This window comes from Primulina huaijiensis, chromosome 11 (genome assembly GCF_012295235.1).
Source record: "Primulina huaijiensis isolate GDHJ02 chromosome 11, ASM1229523v2, whole genome shotgun sequence".
NCBI lineage: Eukaryota > Viridiplantae > Streptophyta > Magnoliopsida > Lamiales > Gesneriaceae > Primulina > Primulina huaijiensis.
Window position 1 is genome coordinate 14939219 of NC_133316.1, and position 16405 is coordinate 14955623.

A 16405-nucleotide genomic window follows, 5' to 3' on the forward strand; every position below is an offset into this window, starting at 1 on the left:
ATACTTTGTTCATGAGACGCTGGTAAGTAGCCCCTGCATTCTTAAACCCGAAAGGCATCACAATATAACAAAGTATACCTCCCAAGGTGATGAAGCTAGCTTTATTTTGATCATCTTTGGCCAGGGGGATTTGATGATATCCCTGGTAAGCGTCCATGAAACTCAGCAATTCAAAACCCGAAGTGGAATCCACCAACTGATCAATCCGGGACAGGGGATAGTGATCTTTAGGACAAGCCTTGTTCAGATCACGGAAATCCACGCATATCCTCAACTTTCCTATGGACTTAGGCACCAAAACCACATTCGAGGGCCATGTAGGAAATTGGACTTCCTGAATGGGTCCGGCCTTCAACAGATCTCTTACTTGTTCATCAATAACTTTGTCCTTTTCCGGACCAAAGTGTCTTTTCTTTTGTTTCACCGGATGAGATCTCGGGAAAATATTCAATTGATGCTCCGATATCAGGGGCGAGATCCCCGTCAACTCCTGTTGAGACCAAGCAAACACATGAATATTAGCTTTTAAGCAATTGATTAAACAGACCCGGGTAGATACATTGAGGTCCCGAGCCACCCGGATCTGCTGGCCTGGTCCAATCTCCACAACATCCTGCTCCTCTTCTGTCACGAAATGCACTTCTCCCTTCTCAACTATTCTTCCACCTACTTCATCAGTTCGGGCCTTCTTCCCTTCTTTCTTAGCTTTGCTCTGGTCTACCCGGACAGCTTCTACATAACACTTCCGAGATGAGGGTTGGTCTCCCCGGACTTCACCCACTTGGCTTCCCACCGGGAACTTGATCTTCTGGTGATAGTTAGATGCCACGGCCCTTAACTCATTCATAGCCGGCCTCCCCAAAATGATATTATATGATGATGGGGAGTCTAATACGGTGAAAGTGGTCATCACCGTCTTTTTGAGATCTCGGGAACCCAAAGTTAATGGCAGCACAATCTCCCCCTCTGGGTAAACCACATGTCCGACGAAGCCAAAAAGTGCAGTTTCTACAGTCTCCAGATGGAATCCTTGCAAATCCATTTGCACCAGGGCATCCTTAAATATAACATTAACAGAGCTACCCAAATCCACGAAGACCCTCAAAATGTCATAATTGGCTACCTGGACTTAAATAACCAGGGCTTCATTATGGGGTAGATTTACCCTCTTTAAATCTTCCGGGCCAAAACTAATCACCGCCTCACTCCTCCTTGCTCCCTCCACTTCCATACAGTCTCGTCGACTCCTCGAATTCCTAGCCCGATTGGAATCTCCATCAGTGGAGCCTCCTGATATCATTTTGATCAACCCCATGGCCGGGGGTGAAGTCTTCTTCCTCTCGGGCTCTTGCTCCCTCCTCCTACCCGGATCACTTCTCGGATTACTTCTTACATTTCCTCCCCGGGCACTGGATCCTGGCTGCTGATATGTCCATGGTGGCGATCTCAGCCTCTTATTGGGTTGAATTGGTTCCGGGGCGGAAGGCACGGCATAGTTTCCTTTCAACGTTTTGCAGTCCTCGGTGTTGTGATAACACACCTTGTGGAGAGTGCAAAATCCTCTCCTCTCAGGTCGGGATAATTGATGATCAAGGCCCAGATCCCTACTACGCTCCTGGACCTCTCTCTCCTGGCCATAGCCTTCTCCACTGCTTCGGAGATCGTTCTAGCCAGCTCCTCCGGGGTCATGGTAATAAGATTGGGTCCTGTGGGAGGAACACCACCACCTTGCCCCGAAGTAAGCGCATTATCCCCATGAGCCCAAGAATTATCCTGGTTAGTTCTTCTTGTATGAGCCATATCAACGCCTTAATCTCAAGTTACTCACAGACGGCGCCAATGATGTGATCTCATTGAAATAGATGAGTCGGGTAAAAAGCTCCAACGGGTCAAATCAATAATTTATAATGTTTGGGGAATTTTAGTGAAATAATGGCTGTAACAATCACCTGCAAACAAGAAAGAAACTCGTGAATGGGCGCCGGAGGAGTGTCCGGCGTAGCCACTCCGAAGTTTAAGTCAGCAGGTTGAAGATGAGCGGAAAAAGGCGATATATGTGTGAATATATGTGTGCCAATACTTAGGATTCAGAATCTGTAAATGACATTAATACCGGCTATTTATAGTAGAAAATGGGTAGGTACCTCGTTTCCCGCGCCACCTATTAAGTATGGCAAGTCAGCTGCCCATACCATAGCTTCTGATGACTTCTAGGACACTCGAAGCACAAGTTGCTCTGACATATTAGACGGCCTGTATCAATCACACTCGAGTGTGATGCAATTCTCGAGGTGGCCCGGGTAGTAAGGTACCCGGCTGGTTGTGTGAGAACCCGGGCTGTGGGTTGATCACTTGGGCAGAGGCGCAATGACCGGGTTCTTGAGGATAGTACCCGGCATATTGGTTTGACTTTGTTTTGGCTATCCAAGTAATAAACCGGGTCAATGATGACCCGGATTCTTATGGGGGTATCACCACGACCCAAGAACTTCAGCCTCCCAATGACCCCAACCCGGATCTTGACCCAACCCGGTATTAGATATTTCGACACATGGGAGAAGGCAGTTCCGGTAATGCAGATGGTCGAATCTGGTAGGGATTTGAGGGCCAAGATGTTCGAGAAATTGTGCAAGGAGGATCCCCTGGATCTGAATCCGAACTCGGATGTTGGGTGGGTGTCGGATCTACTCGAATAGGTTTGATTCAAAGATTGCTGGAAAAGAAATCGCCATTTTGGAATCCACCTCTGTAAGTACGAAAATGTCGCAATTATCGTATTAGTAAATATTTGATTTAAACATGGTTAGAATATGGATGGTGATGGTGAGGTTGAAGATCAGAGACTATTAAGTTTTTGGCCTCTAGTAATTAAAATGAAAAGATAACAATCTGCTCGCATTTTCCTCGGTTGCCGAACTTGTGTGGGATCTTGTTCTGTACGGATTCGTGTCATGATGAAACGAATTCATTCAATTTTCGATGAACTAAATGGTGTTTGCATGGAACAATGTTTTTATATATATTTCTTATTTTAGTATATTTGCATTATTTTATTTGTGTACTCGGTGAACTTTGCAAAAATATTGCTGTAGTTTACTGTCAGATCTTCTATGGTCGATTTGACTCTGTCTTTTCTCTTCTTCTTTTTTTGCTGTCTTTTGTTCCATTGGACGATTATCTTCATCATCCAGGTCTATGCTCACCTCTTGGTTAGAAGAGGTATTGCTTGCTCCCGACTCTGAAGTCTTCGTCTTTTTTGTGCCACATAGTGATCAGCGGCATGTGGATTAAACATTGGACCGTCTTTGACAATTCTCTACACATGCTCGAAATTGAATGCAACACCATTGTTTTCGCATCGATATTTTTCGTACGCAAACCTCAATATATCTTCGTTAATGTGACCACTTCGATATGAACTGTAAACACTATTATAATTTGCGTTGAATCAATATACCTTCTTTTGGATTGTATTGTGCCAATGTGACCGTATAACATTTGCACTTCTGGTGTTTGAACCTGAGGGACGATTCTTATTGTAGTAGCTTGCAACACGTCCCCAAAAAGCATCCGCCTTTTGATCAATGTCGATTATTGGATCATCGCTAATAGTGACAAAACTTCTCGCTGAGACCTCGTCTTCAATCTTTCTCCAACTTGAACGTTTTCTTGAACCCTCCGCATTTGAAACCTTTTTTTCTAAATTGACCACCTCAATTGGGGATTCACGATCGGAAAGTTGCGTCTCCGGGACAAAATTCGGAGTTGCGGGTTCATTCGACATCGGAGATGTGAAAGTCATAACATTTGTGTGCGAGGTTCTATATCCATGAACAACCAGCGGCGTGAAATACGGATGACTCATGTACACATTTGTGGGTATTTATAGAAGAGAATTCAAACTAGCTGTTACAAATTTTATGGATTTTTTATAATTTAATTAAAATTTAATTAAATATTTAAGAAAAATAAAAATAAAAAATTTACAACGGTTATAAATGAAAACAAATAAATTTTAAAAAATGTAAAAAAAAATCCAACCGTTAAGAAAAAATAAAATTTTAAAAAATTAAAAAAAATCATTTCAAATACGCGTGGGGCCCACGTGAAAAAAATAAAAAAAAAATTTAATACAAAACGACCCCACGCGTTTTGTGGCACGTGCAAAGTATCTGGCGCGTGAAATAAAAAAAAATGAGAGAGCGACGTTCAAACATTTGAACGCCCCTCTCTCTCTCTTGTGCAATCACAATGGAGAAAGGTGTTAACAATGTCCATTTAACACCCCTCTCCGTTGTGAGTGGGCATTATAATGCCCACTCACAAGAGAGAGGGAGAGGGGTGTTCAAATGTTTGAACGTCCCTCTCTCATTTTTTTTTTTTATTTTTGGGCGTGGGGCAGCATTTTGGATAAAAATTTTTTATTTTTCTTTTTTACGCGGGCCCCACACGTATTTGAAATAATAATTTTTTTTAAATTTTTCCTTGTTCTTAACGGTTGGATTTGTTTTTTTTTTTTTACATTTTTTAATTTTTTTTGTTTTCATTTATAACGGTTGTAAATTCACTATTTTTTATTTTCTTAAATTATTTTATAAAATTCAAATTAAATTATAAAAAATCTAAAAAAATTGTAGCGGCTAGTTAACGGCTAATTTCAATTCTCTTCTATAAATACCCACAAATGTATACACATATTTTCATTCAAACTCACTACACTCTCCAATTCTACTTTCTAATATTCTCCCATCTATTTTTTTAAGTTCCAAAAATATTATTTTCTATCCGAAATAGATGAAAATAATAAGGCATTATTTACAAATTTTTTGAATTCTACAAACAACCCGCAAGAATATCCATCTTTCCAAAATCCACAAATTCCACTAAATTATCAATACCCACATCCATTTCCAAATATGACGTTTCCTCCCCAAAATTTCCAAGGTTTTGGAAATTCTATGAATCATCCGAATTATGTCCCTCGAGGTCCATATCAACCGCTCCAGCCGAATATTGGCAAAACGTGAGTCATCCGTATTTCACACCGCTGGTTGTTCATGGATATAGTACTCCGCACACAAATGTTATGCCTTTCACATCTCCGATGTCGAATGAACCTGCAACTCCGACTTTTGTCCCGGAGACGCAACTTTCTGATCGTGAATCCCCAATTGAGGTGGTCAATTTAGAAAAAGAGGTTTCAAATGCTGAGGGTTCAAGAAAGCGTTCAAGTTGGACAGAGATTGAAGACGAGGTCTTCGCGAAAAGTTTTGTTACTATCGGTGATGATCCAGTAATCGGCAATGATCAAAAGGCGGATGCTTTTTGGGGACGTGTTGCAAGCTACTACAATGAGAATCGTCCCCCAGGTTCAAACACCAGAAGTGCAAATGTTATACGGTCACATTGGCACAATACAATCCAAAAAGAAGGTATATCTATTTAACGCAAATTATAATAGTGTTTACAGTTCATATCGAAGTGGTCACAGTGACGAAGATATATTGAGGTTTGCGTAGGAAAAATATCGATCCGAAAACAATGATGTTGCATTCAATCTCGAGCATGTGTGGAGAATTGTCAAAGACCGTCCAATGTTTACTCCACAGTCCGCTGATCACTATGCGGCCACAAAGAAGATGAAGATTTCAGAGTCGGAAACAAAAAACACCTCCTCTAACCAAGAGGTGAGCATAGACCTGGATGATGAAGATACTCGTCCAATGGGACAAAAGACAGCAAAAAAATGGGAAAAGGCATAATCAAAACGACCATAGAAGATCTGACAGTAAATTACAGCAATATTTTCGCAAAAAGTTCACCGAATACACGAGCGTGAAGAAGTCCGAAGTCGATCTGAAACAAAAACAACTCGAAGTAGAAGAGATTAAGGCAAAAGTTGCCTTGTCCAGATCTGAAGCTAAGAATCGAACCTTGAAATTGAAGGAGTACGAAATCTTGAACAAATACACCTCACAGATGACAGAAGAACAGCTTATCATACATAAATGTTTATGCCAGGATATTAGGTCGAGATGGAATATCTAAACTATTTACTCAACGTTCATTTTCTATTATTATTATTATTATATTTACGAGTGATTGTAATTTTTAAAATTAATAAAATTATTTTATTAAAAAGTAAGATTATTTTAAAAATTAGAATAATGATTTAAATAATGTAAAATATATTTAAAACATATTTATTCAATATTAAAAAATTTTAAGATGATCGAGTGGACTGTGGGACCCATAAATAATAAGTTTTAATGTTAAAAAGAATGTGGGTAAAAGAGATATGCTGTTATAATGAGTATGTGGCAGTGGACCCTACGATTTTTAATAAATTGGTGCGGATGCTCTTAGGAAGTGAGTATTGTGGACGAGGAATTAACACCCACCCATTGCGGATGTTCTTAGGGAGTGAGTATTGTGGACGAGGAATTTGTTGGCGAACAATTGAAGTCGGTACTTTCGGTATGTACCCTGATGTTGTAAGTCTATGTAAACTATCGAATATTTTATTGGGGTTAGTCTCTGTATATAGATGAGATAAGTTTTAAACTGCTTGAGCCTAGTTTGATTAGGACATGGCTATTAACATTTCAAGTTAGGTTTCAGTATGTAGACTATATTATTTCACAGTACAGAAAGCTAGGATGCTCAAAGAGAGAAATTATCTTTAGAAACCAAGGCATTAGCATGTTGAACAGAGACGTTAAATGTGTTATTTTGTTCAGATGGCTTGGATGGTTCAAATTTATTTTGGGTGCAGGATGAGTAAATTGTAAAAACCATTTATAAAATGAGAGGAAGAAAACAGAAAGAAGAAGAAAGAAAACGAGAAAAGCCAGAGTTGGATTAAATTCGATTTTTCATGATTTAATCGAAGTGGATGACAATGGATTCATCAAAGCACACTAGTGTATAGAAGGAAATGATGCTTCAGTTTTACTATTGAGGGATGTCTTTTCTTGAAGATTCTGTTATCTTAAGAAAATCTCTAAGATGGTAGGTTTAAAGGACTTTATCATAGATTAATGAATTTTTAGTTTCAAATTTGCATTTTGTCCTTGGAGTGTTCATTTACTTTCACAATGTCCTGATTGCATTGTCTAAACTGTCAGTTTCCCATTATCAGAACATAATGCCACAAGTGTCAATGAATTACAATTGATAATGTAAAGTGATAGTTATATATCCATGTCACGATACAGGCTTGGAATTTTGAAACTTCATCTTCTAATCTAATTTTTCTTTTCAGTGTTCAAATATATTTTTTACGAATCAGCAGGAGATCCACTTAGGTGAGTGAATAATATTAGTTGTGTCCATGAAATTCTAAATGTTAATCTTGTGATTTTGAATGTTTTGTTATCTTTAATGAATAGTGAAGGAACATTTGCAAAGTTTCAACAGTATAATCTTCCATTTCCAGGGAATTGCTGTCGAGACATTTCTGATATTTTTGTTGGTAAGTACTAAATAATTACATCTTGAGTCATTTGACGAAGAGATACCTCGTGTATTTTTATGGTGTTATATTTGATTTATAGATTTTATTTGGAGTGATCGAGTTTGGGCGGCTCTGCATGCGATTTGTTTTCTGTTTGAATCGATGGACTTTATTTTCGAGTATACAGTTGTTATGTTGTTTTGATTTTTTTGGGATGTGCTATTTACGGAGAGGTCATGCCGAAATTTCTGGAGGCCCAAACATAAAAATTTTAATTTGTTTTCGCTGTTGACGCTAATAAATCGTGGTTATTTGGTCATTACATGATAATCAAGTGCCCTCACAGTTAAATTGATGTTAATGGTGGTAAGATTTTGGAACTGGTTTTACCGATACTTCTTGATTTTTTTCAAGTTATTTTCAGTTCTGTCTCTATTATAACTTTGATGCATGGTAATTCTGGTGTTTTTTTGTTTTTGAGTTCAGCTAAATATTCGAAAAAATATAACCATGGTTTTTGTTTTGCAAAGCAGGATAGGTTAGAAATGATAAACACTTGGCAAATTTGATCGACGAAGAAAGAAAGCTTGGAAAAAATATGCACGTCTAGTTATAACTAGTCATTAGAGTTTTTGGTGTTGTAGACTTATTTTGAATCAAAATATTCTGGATTATGACACGTTTATGTGGGCATCATTTTAGTTTTATTTTTAGGTTTAGTTGTTTGAGGATGATTGTATGTCTTTTAGTTTTTATTAGTTGTAATTTCTGGAATTTTGAATTGGTGTTTATATAAAATTAGTAATTAAATAGTTCATTATATATATATATATATATAATTGTTTGTAAAATCATTTTTTGTCAAAGACAACGGTTTTTCAAAGATATAAAAAAATAATGACAACGGTTATAAAATGATGCAAAATTGATTTGTAAACAAGGCCAAAAACATCAGTTTTATCTGTTCTTAAATTTTTTTCTTCTACTTAAAACAACGGTTTTTATTCGTTGCGTAAATATTGTTGTAAATTACAAACAACAACGTTTTTTATCTGTTGTTAAACTGTTGTTGTAACTTGAAAAAAACAACGCTTTTAATTTGTTGCAAAAGCGTTGTAGTAGCTCATATATCACAACGTTTTTTAAATGTCGCAAAATCGTTGTCGTAGCTCACATAACACAACATTTTTTTAAACGTTGCAAAACCGTTGTCTTTGTTACCTAAGACAACGGTTTTTATCTGTTGTAGTTGGCCGGGTTTTTAACAACAGTGGATACAACATCAGTTGTTCAGCCTAAAAGACAATGGATTTTAGCGTTTTTCTTCTAGTGATAGGGTTTTGAGTGTTTGTAACCAACTCTACTAATCAGGCCACAAGTACTATGCTTATGCATATATTTTGACCCACAAAGCTTTAAAAACAACACTGTTTTAATATTCAAGTAAAAAAATTGTTTCCATTTAAAAAAAAAATTCAAACCACAAATTCAATAGTATTCTACAACAGTTCATATCAAATCTCCACCCCAAGACACAATAAATAAGAGCTACAAGCTAATATTTAGCATTCTAAACAGCTCATGCATACACACATCCGACAAATTGGCATATTTACCAATGAAACTATACAATACATCCATAGAATCAAAATAAATAAATAAATAAATAAAGCAACATAAGGCTGATTGGTTTTACAAAATGCTACTTTTGTGCTGGGCTGAACCTTCTATGAGGTGTAAGAGGATGCCGCCTTGGGACATGGAGTTGGAGAATTTTTTAATATATATATTGAGTTGGTTTCTCATAAAATGAGAACCTAGTCCAATATCAAGTTAAAAAAGATCAATTTGAATATTATTTGTTTACAATTGATCGAGCTAAATCTTCTTTTCAAGTGAAGTGTGAATAATTTTAAAAATATCAAGATACTTTTGGGTTTTTTTTTATTTGGAGAAATTAAAAAGTGAGTAGTTAACTTGTATGAAGCTTCAATAATTATTTAGATAATATGGACGTTCGGTGTTTCGCCAAACTAATAGTTTATTCACAAATAAATAATTATATATTGTATATAAGATTTTGTTAACTATATTAGTAACTGTTGAATAAACAAAAAGAAGTTTTTCGAATTTTAAGTTAATTAAGAGTTGTTTTCGATCAATAATATCACAAGACAAACTAAATGACTAGTTATGTTTTCGGATGACAAAGAAATTATCCGACAACTGAATTATAAAAATTTGATAAATATTTTTGCCATTAAAACAACTAGTAGAGTAGTATTTATGAGACATTATCACATCATTTATTACATCATTTAAAACAACTGAATTATACAAATTCGAGAGATCATCACATCAATAGCTTGATTTTTTTTCCTCTAGATAAAAAATATTATGATTTTAATTATATTATTAATGTTATGACCGGAAAAATTTTATATGGGGTGAATGAACTCTTTTAAATTTCTTTAAAAAACTTGAATTGATTTTAAATGTTATTAACTACCTTTTTTGAATGGCTAGGTTTAATTGGGCCACGTCAAATAATTTTGACTACAGAAAACGATAAAGTTATACTTGGTGATAAAAAGTGTGTGTGTGTGTATATATAATGCAAGAAACGGATAACAAAGTGTTTAAAGATAAGCAAAAAAACACGATAAAGTGCGAAAGTAAATGAGACATAACTTATGGATGTTTGAAGATAAATACTCATACGTCACCACTTTTTTTTAAAGTTAGGAATGAATCCACTAAAAGAATTTGTTTTTACAACTATTTGTAACAACACATACCGAATAATACTTATCATTGCCTAAATCGAAACTCTCATTGATATCTCAACACAAACTCTAGCACTTTAAGAACTCTCGGTTTACCAGAAACCAATACGACAACCAATAGTTAGCTTTGACGGTTGAAGTTAGTAGAGTAGCACAATATAATCCTTATAATATCTTATATAAACTGATATGCGTGTGATAAGTGAGCAGCTTGATGTTCAAAGAATAATTGTGCTTTAAGTATTTTATGTTTGCATATTGAAAGTTGGAATTTTGTTAATTGAATCATTGTCTTTTGGTTGTTTTTGTCTTCTAAATCTGCATATTTATAATTGAAAAACTCCAACTGACTGGTTAGAGTTGAACAATCATTCTTTAAGCATGTCTTCGAGAGAACGGTCCGACTTATGCCCGATCCACTCAAGCGTCTGAACCTCCCTCAACAACATCCTCACCTGCGACAATTCAAACCTAGTGAGTCTAACGATTCAGTACGTCTAAACCATACGTAAGGAGAAATACATATACAGGCACATGCATCCTTAAAAGAATACTTTTAATAAAATAAATTGTCATTAAAAATCGTAAACATATAAACATTTTCGTAAATCATTTAAGCACATAATATCATAAAGCATTTCCTCATCATAAATCATTTTAGTGAATTTTGATCCTTAAAATTGACTATCCTTGTCATTTATCATCTGTTCGATTGATCAATCTATGCACCAAGTACCTGGGTGGGGCGTCAGCAACTCTCGTCACTGGACCGTAGTCAAAAAGTAAGTTCACCTCCCTTTCTTAATACTGATCCCCCACAAATCCTCTATGTGACAGTCAATTCATGTCCTTCAAAATATTTTTTCTTTCCTTTTTATTTATAAAATATCACATCCTCCAAAATCGTAAAATAAGCATTTCAGGAAAATTCGCTCAACTGTAGCATTTATCGTAAAAATATCATAAATTCATCATAATCATTTTAAAAGTCATTTAATACGCATTATGACCCATCGAGACACTTCCAGGATATTCGAACTACCCGAGACGTAAAATGACCATTTTTCCCCTGGACCCCGAACTTCCCGTTTTTTACTTTTTCCTACATTTCTTGACTCGATCCTATACCGAACTATCATTTAACCTTATTTTTTACTCTTACTATTTTTCTTAGACGTAAACTCGCACCCTTCGATTTATTTAACTTAATCGTTAAACCGTAATTTCGTTCTGTAACCTGATTTAACTCAAAACTTAATAACTTTTCCCCAAATTCGAGACATGAATTTCTCGACCCTAGGCTACCCTTGTGAGCCATGATCCAAACTTTGTGGAGCCATGGCCAGCCCCTGCTACTCCCCTAGCCATCGCCGAGCACCCTTTTCCCAAGAAAAAAACCATTCGCGGCTCACTAACTCCTAGCCACTGGCATCCAGCCCAAGCCCCAAACTAGACCAGACCACAGTACCCTCCTAGGACCGCCCTGACTAGTCTGAACCAGCACAAATCCTCCTAAATCAGCACTATATCGTGCCTCTCCATAACCAAGCCCTAACTTCAATCATAGGGTTGCGATTTACTTCCTACCATTCAGCCACGTTCCAGCCGCCTTCTTGCTTCTGGGCATAGCCATGACAGGGCCAGGACCGTGCATTGTCGAGCCTTGGTGTGGCTGTGGTCCAGCCATCACGTGATCCCAACACCAAACCCTCAAATACCATAGTTTCGAACCCCTTCCATGCTTGACTCCTCTAACTTCTGTCCAGCCATCGTCTCACACTTAAATGACTATTTTTCCAACCCTTAAACGTCCCTTAATGGCAGCACATCCCTTAGAAATCATAGCACAAGTGAACAAGCATAAAGACGTCAAAAACATTGAAAAATAAACATCCAACGTTAAATAATTTGTTCAATATAATTTTCACGCTTCAAGACATAAAACAAACAAAGAAAGTTTTAAAACGTGCCTTTGTGTTTTAAACTCTCGAAATTCAATCGTCGGTGCGAGGTAGCGAGGAGGAGCGATCGGGGAACGCCTAAGCTTCAAAATATTGCTCTAAATTTTCTAACAAATCAGTGTGTGTCGTGCGGATGCTGCTAGGCTCAAGAACCCTAGGTTTATGATTTATTTATTTCAAAATTTAAATGTTTAAAAGTTAGGGTTTTTAGGTTTCAAGTTTAAGAATAATTAGGCCCATTAATTTTAGGTAAATTAGGCTTATTTAATCATGTATTAAAAATTTATTTAAAGGAAGTTCTAAAAATAATAACTTACGGACTCTTAAAAGTCCATCATTTGACAAAAATCGGCTTCTCGAATAAAATAAGACTCGACTCAAAATATTTTGAACTCCCACATTTTTTAAAAAAATTCATTCTATTGAAACATATTTTCAAGCCTTTAAAATAATTATGAAAAAAATATATTTTTATCTCGACCGTCCCCGGTATCCTTTCCTCAGCCTAGTATCGAATATTTGGTCAGAAATCCTTAATTCATGAAATCATGCTAAAATTACACAATTAAACATTTAATCATATTAAAATATATCATTTAAGCATTTAAAATCATTTAAATAAAATAAATAAACAATTTAATAATTTTCATGCATGCGGTCTACTTAGGCTGTTTTTCGACGTTACATTAAAAATAAGCAAACAAACACGATAAAGTGCGAAAGTAAATGAGCCAGAACTTATGGATATAAATACTCCTACGTCATCCTCTTTTTTCCCACTTAGGAGTGAAACCACTAAAGGAATTTATTTTTACTTCTGTTTGTAACAACACATTCCAAATAATACTTATCATTACCTAAATCAAAACTCTCATTGATATCTCAACACAAACTCTAGCACTTCAAGAACCGTCGGTTTACCATAAATCAATACAACCACAAATAGTTTGCTTTGACGGCTGAAGTTAGTAGGGTAGCACAGTATGATCCTTATAATATCTGATATAAACAGATATGTGTGTGCTAAGTGAGCAGCTTGAAGTTGAAAGAATAACTATGCTCTAATTATTGTATGTTAACAGATTGAAAGTTGGAATCTTGTTAATTGAATCGTTCTCTTTTGGTTGTTTTTGTCTTCTGAATCTACATATTTATAATTGAAAAACTCCAACTGTCTGAAAATTTTCCAACGATCATCTGTACTAACTCCTGACAGAATGACATTTTCAACTTCTTTTCATAGTATACTACATTAAATAGTCATTTAATTGTCTTTTTCTTTTTACGGATTCGGCTCTTAGCTTCTGAAAAGTTGATATAATTTTTAACATTTTAGGAAATATTTCTGTTAATCGAGAGTTAGTAGGATATTATGCTTTGTCACTTTATCCAATAGTCATTGAACGGATTGACTTAGAGTATCCATCTTGATATATTAATGTCTGACCAGTTAGACTTGAAGAATCATTCTTTAAGCATATCTTCGAGAGAGCGCTCCAACTTATTACTGTTAGAACATTTCATGTTCGTAATCTTGATTTTGATATTAACAAAACTTGTTATTATGTTTCTAATGATTTACCAAGTGTGCAGATGTTGTAACTGATTGAACTAATCAGTTATAGTGCTTAAACTGAAGATATCGAAGACGTAAACTGAAAAGTCAACTGATTGCGTAAAACTGAATTAGTCCGACTGATATATCAAGAGTAGTTCAACTAATTATCCAGTTGAGAGGTAGTTCAGCAGAAGACCTTCAGAAGCCCGGCCAGCTGATGAAGTGCTCAACTGATGAAGAGCTCAACTGACCAGTTCAACTGAATCAGTGAAATCAGTTCAGCTGACGAGTCAACTGATTTCACCTTACCAGTTCAAGAACAGTTCAACTGACCAGTCAGAGCATCAGTTAAGAATCGATCAGTTTGCAGAAATGACAATTTTATCCAGCTGTACACAACGGCGTAAAAGCATTGTACGATCATAGTAAAATAAATAGGTTGCAGCAAAGCTTAAAAACAAAATGTTCCAGAACTGATTCAAGACAAACTTCGAGGAACAAATTCAAACTGTAACGGATACAATCATTGAGTCTCACTGTACGTTCAGCCACTCGCCTATAAATAGAAGACGAAGTTCAGTGAAGCTCAGTGTGTGGAAAAACAAGAGAGAAAAGAGAGGGCACGCTTATTGCATATCATCTTTCAAATAAGCAATCAGCCTAGTCGAGCGAGCACTCCAAAGTTATATCAGCTTAGTTTAGAAGCTTATTTCTCTCAGTGTGTGAGAACACCTTCGGGTTGTCTTTAGAGATAAGTTCTCACACATGCACACACCATCACTCAAATATCGTCTTGCACAAAGACGTAAAACTTGTGTATGTAATCTTTGACACACATATGTTAAACAAGTGTTGGCTCGGAGGTGATGCCTTCAGTCTAAGCTAGAAGTTCAGTTAGACAGTGGGTAAGTCTTAAGCTGGGAGGGTTTGTACAAGATGTTATATACATCAAAGTTTTCTAGTGGATCCTACCAGATGTGGTAGAAGGGGTGACGTAGGAGCAGTTTAAGTCTCCGAACATCCATAAACATATCTTGTGTATTAACTGCTTAACTCTGTTTTAAACTGATATCAGTACAGTTCCCACCATAACTGAACTGATATAAGCCACAACTGATTCCCCGTATTTCAGTCGATCAATTTACACAATCTAATAGATTTTAAAATTTATTTGTTTTTCTTAATGAATGATTACTTCGACTGTTTTTTGCTTGATCTAAAATCAAACTCGATTTAATTCATCGGTGTCATCATTCTTAGAACACGAGCTATTGCAGCTCATTGATTTATTGTGTTCGAAGCACCCCCTAAGGTGCCGAGCACACGATCAATCATCGTTTTTTGAAGGAATAACGAGGAAGAAAATCGAAGAATGAAAGAGAAAAAAAATCGAAATATTCCCTTGCCAAAGCTCCCAAGTTTTCGGCCTTGCTCCACTAATTAATTCAAATTTGTCCCTAAAAAATGCTAAAATTCTTGAATTATTTAAAATAAACGTTATGGGCTAGAACATGATGGATCAGAGGCTTAAGTGATGTCTAAGGATCGAGTCTAGGGCTTGGTTCGGGCTTGGTTCGAGTTAGAATCGATAGGAATTTGTACGAAACACATAAGTGCCATAGTGTCACTCTTTGAGCAGCTTGTGTCTATATTGTTCGTTAAGCATGGTACAGGGTTTGGTTATGGTTCGGGGCTGTTTTAGGGCATTGGGAAGTAGGTTAGGATGTATTTTATGTATTGGTCGCGCCCGAGTCGATTGGTACGTCCTAGATTGTTTTATTTAATTCGGGAATCGTATGTGTCCAAATGTGCCTTAGGGGTTGTTTTTGGTATAAATTTTTGTATGTTAGGACAACATGTCCAAGGACGATCCAATGAGGTTCACGACATTCATAAGTATGTATGAAGTGCAAAATAATTATTTTTGAGATATGCGATTTATCTTGTGGCCAAATTATGTTATGGGTTTGGAAGCCGGAGAATGTGTCTGGGAACCTTTCCAACATCTTCGGAGGAATTATGTTATGTTAGGGATCCCTGTCGGCCCAGTACTGTGGTTTAGTTTGATCAAATGATTTATGTTATGAGTCACTTGCATTGAACAGAACTCTCCGCAAAATGATTTACGATTACGATTATTATGACGAGTATGAAAATATGATAAAAATGTTAATGCTGAAAAGTCGCGTCATACGTATTTATGATTATATTATGCTATGTGCGAGTTATGTTTAAATTTCATGAATTTTAATTATGTATTACTTGTTATTCGCGGTTTATGCATGCTGAGTCATTAGGCTCACTAGACTTGATCGATGCAGATGATGTAGTTGAGGAGACGGGAGGCGGTGACCAGTGAACAGGCTTGGACTAGCAGCAGTGCAAACCCGAAGACCTTGTAGTTCACGAGAATTTTAATTATGCACGTTTAAAGCTATTTTCTTAAATTTTATGTCTTAGTATTAGTAACTAGTAAGTTGAGACTTTTTATATTATGTTTGATTTTTCAAAGTTGGTGGATGTTTTTAACTTGGATTTTATGGTTATGGTATTTAAAATGATGAAGTTTTAATATCAATTTTATTTTAATATGTGTTATTTTAAGACAGGGTTCATCATCGCTTCTTTGGAGTAGATACTTGTT

At 36.2% G+C, this 16405-nt stretch overlaps 1 protein-coding gene across 1 annotated transcript; it reads left to right on the forward strand.

Moving 5' to 3' along the window:
• The first annotated feature begins 5104 nt into the window (after positions 1-5104).
• On the forward strand, positions 5105-5762 carry LOC140988414 (uncharacterized). Its single transcript, XM_073457430.1, has 2 exons — positions 5105-5392; positions 5520-5762. Exons 1-2 carry the CDS (start codon positions 5105-5107, stop codon positions 5760-5762), a joined length of 531 nt encoding a protein of 176 aa, XP_073313531.1.
• The last annotated feature ends 10643 nt before the right edge of the window (positions 5763-16405 follow it).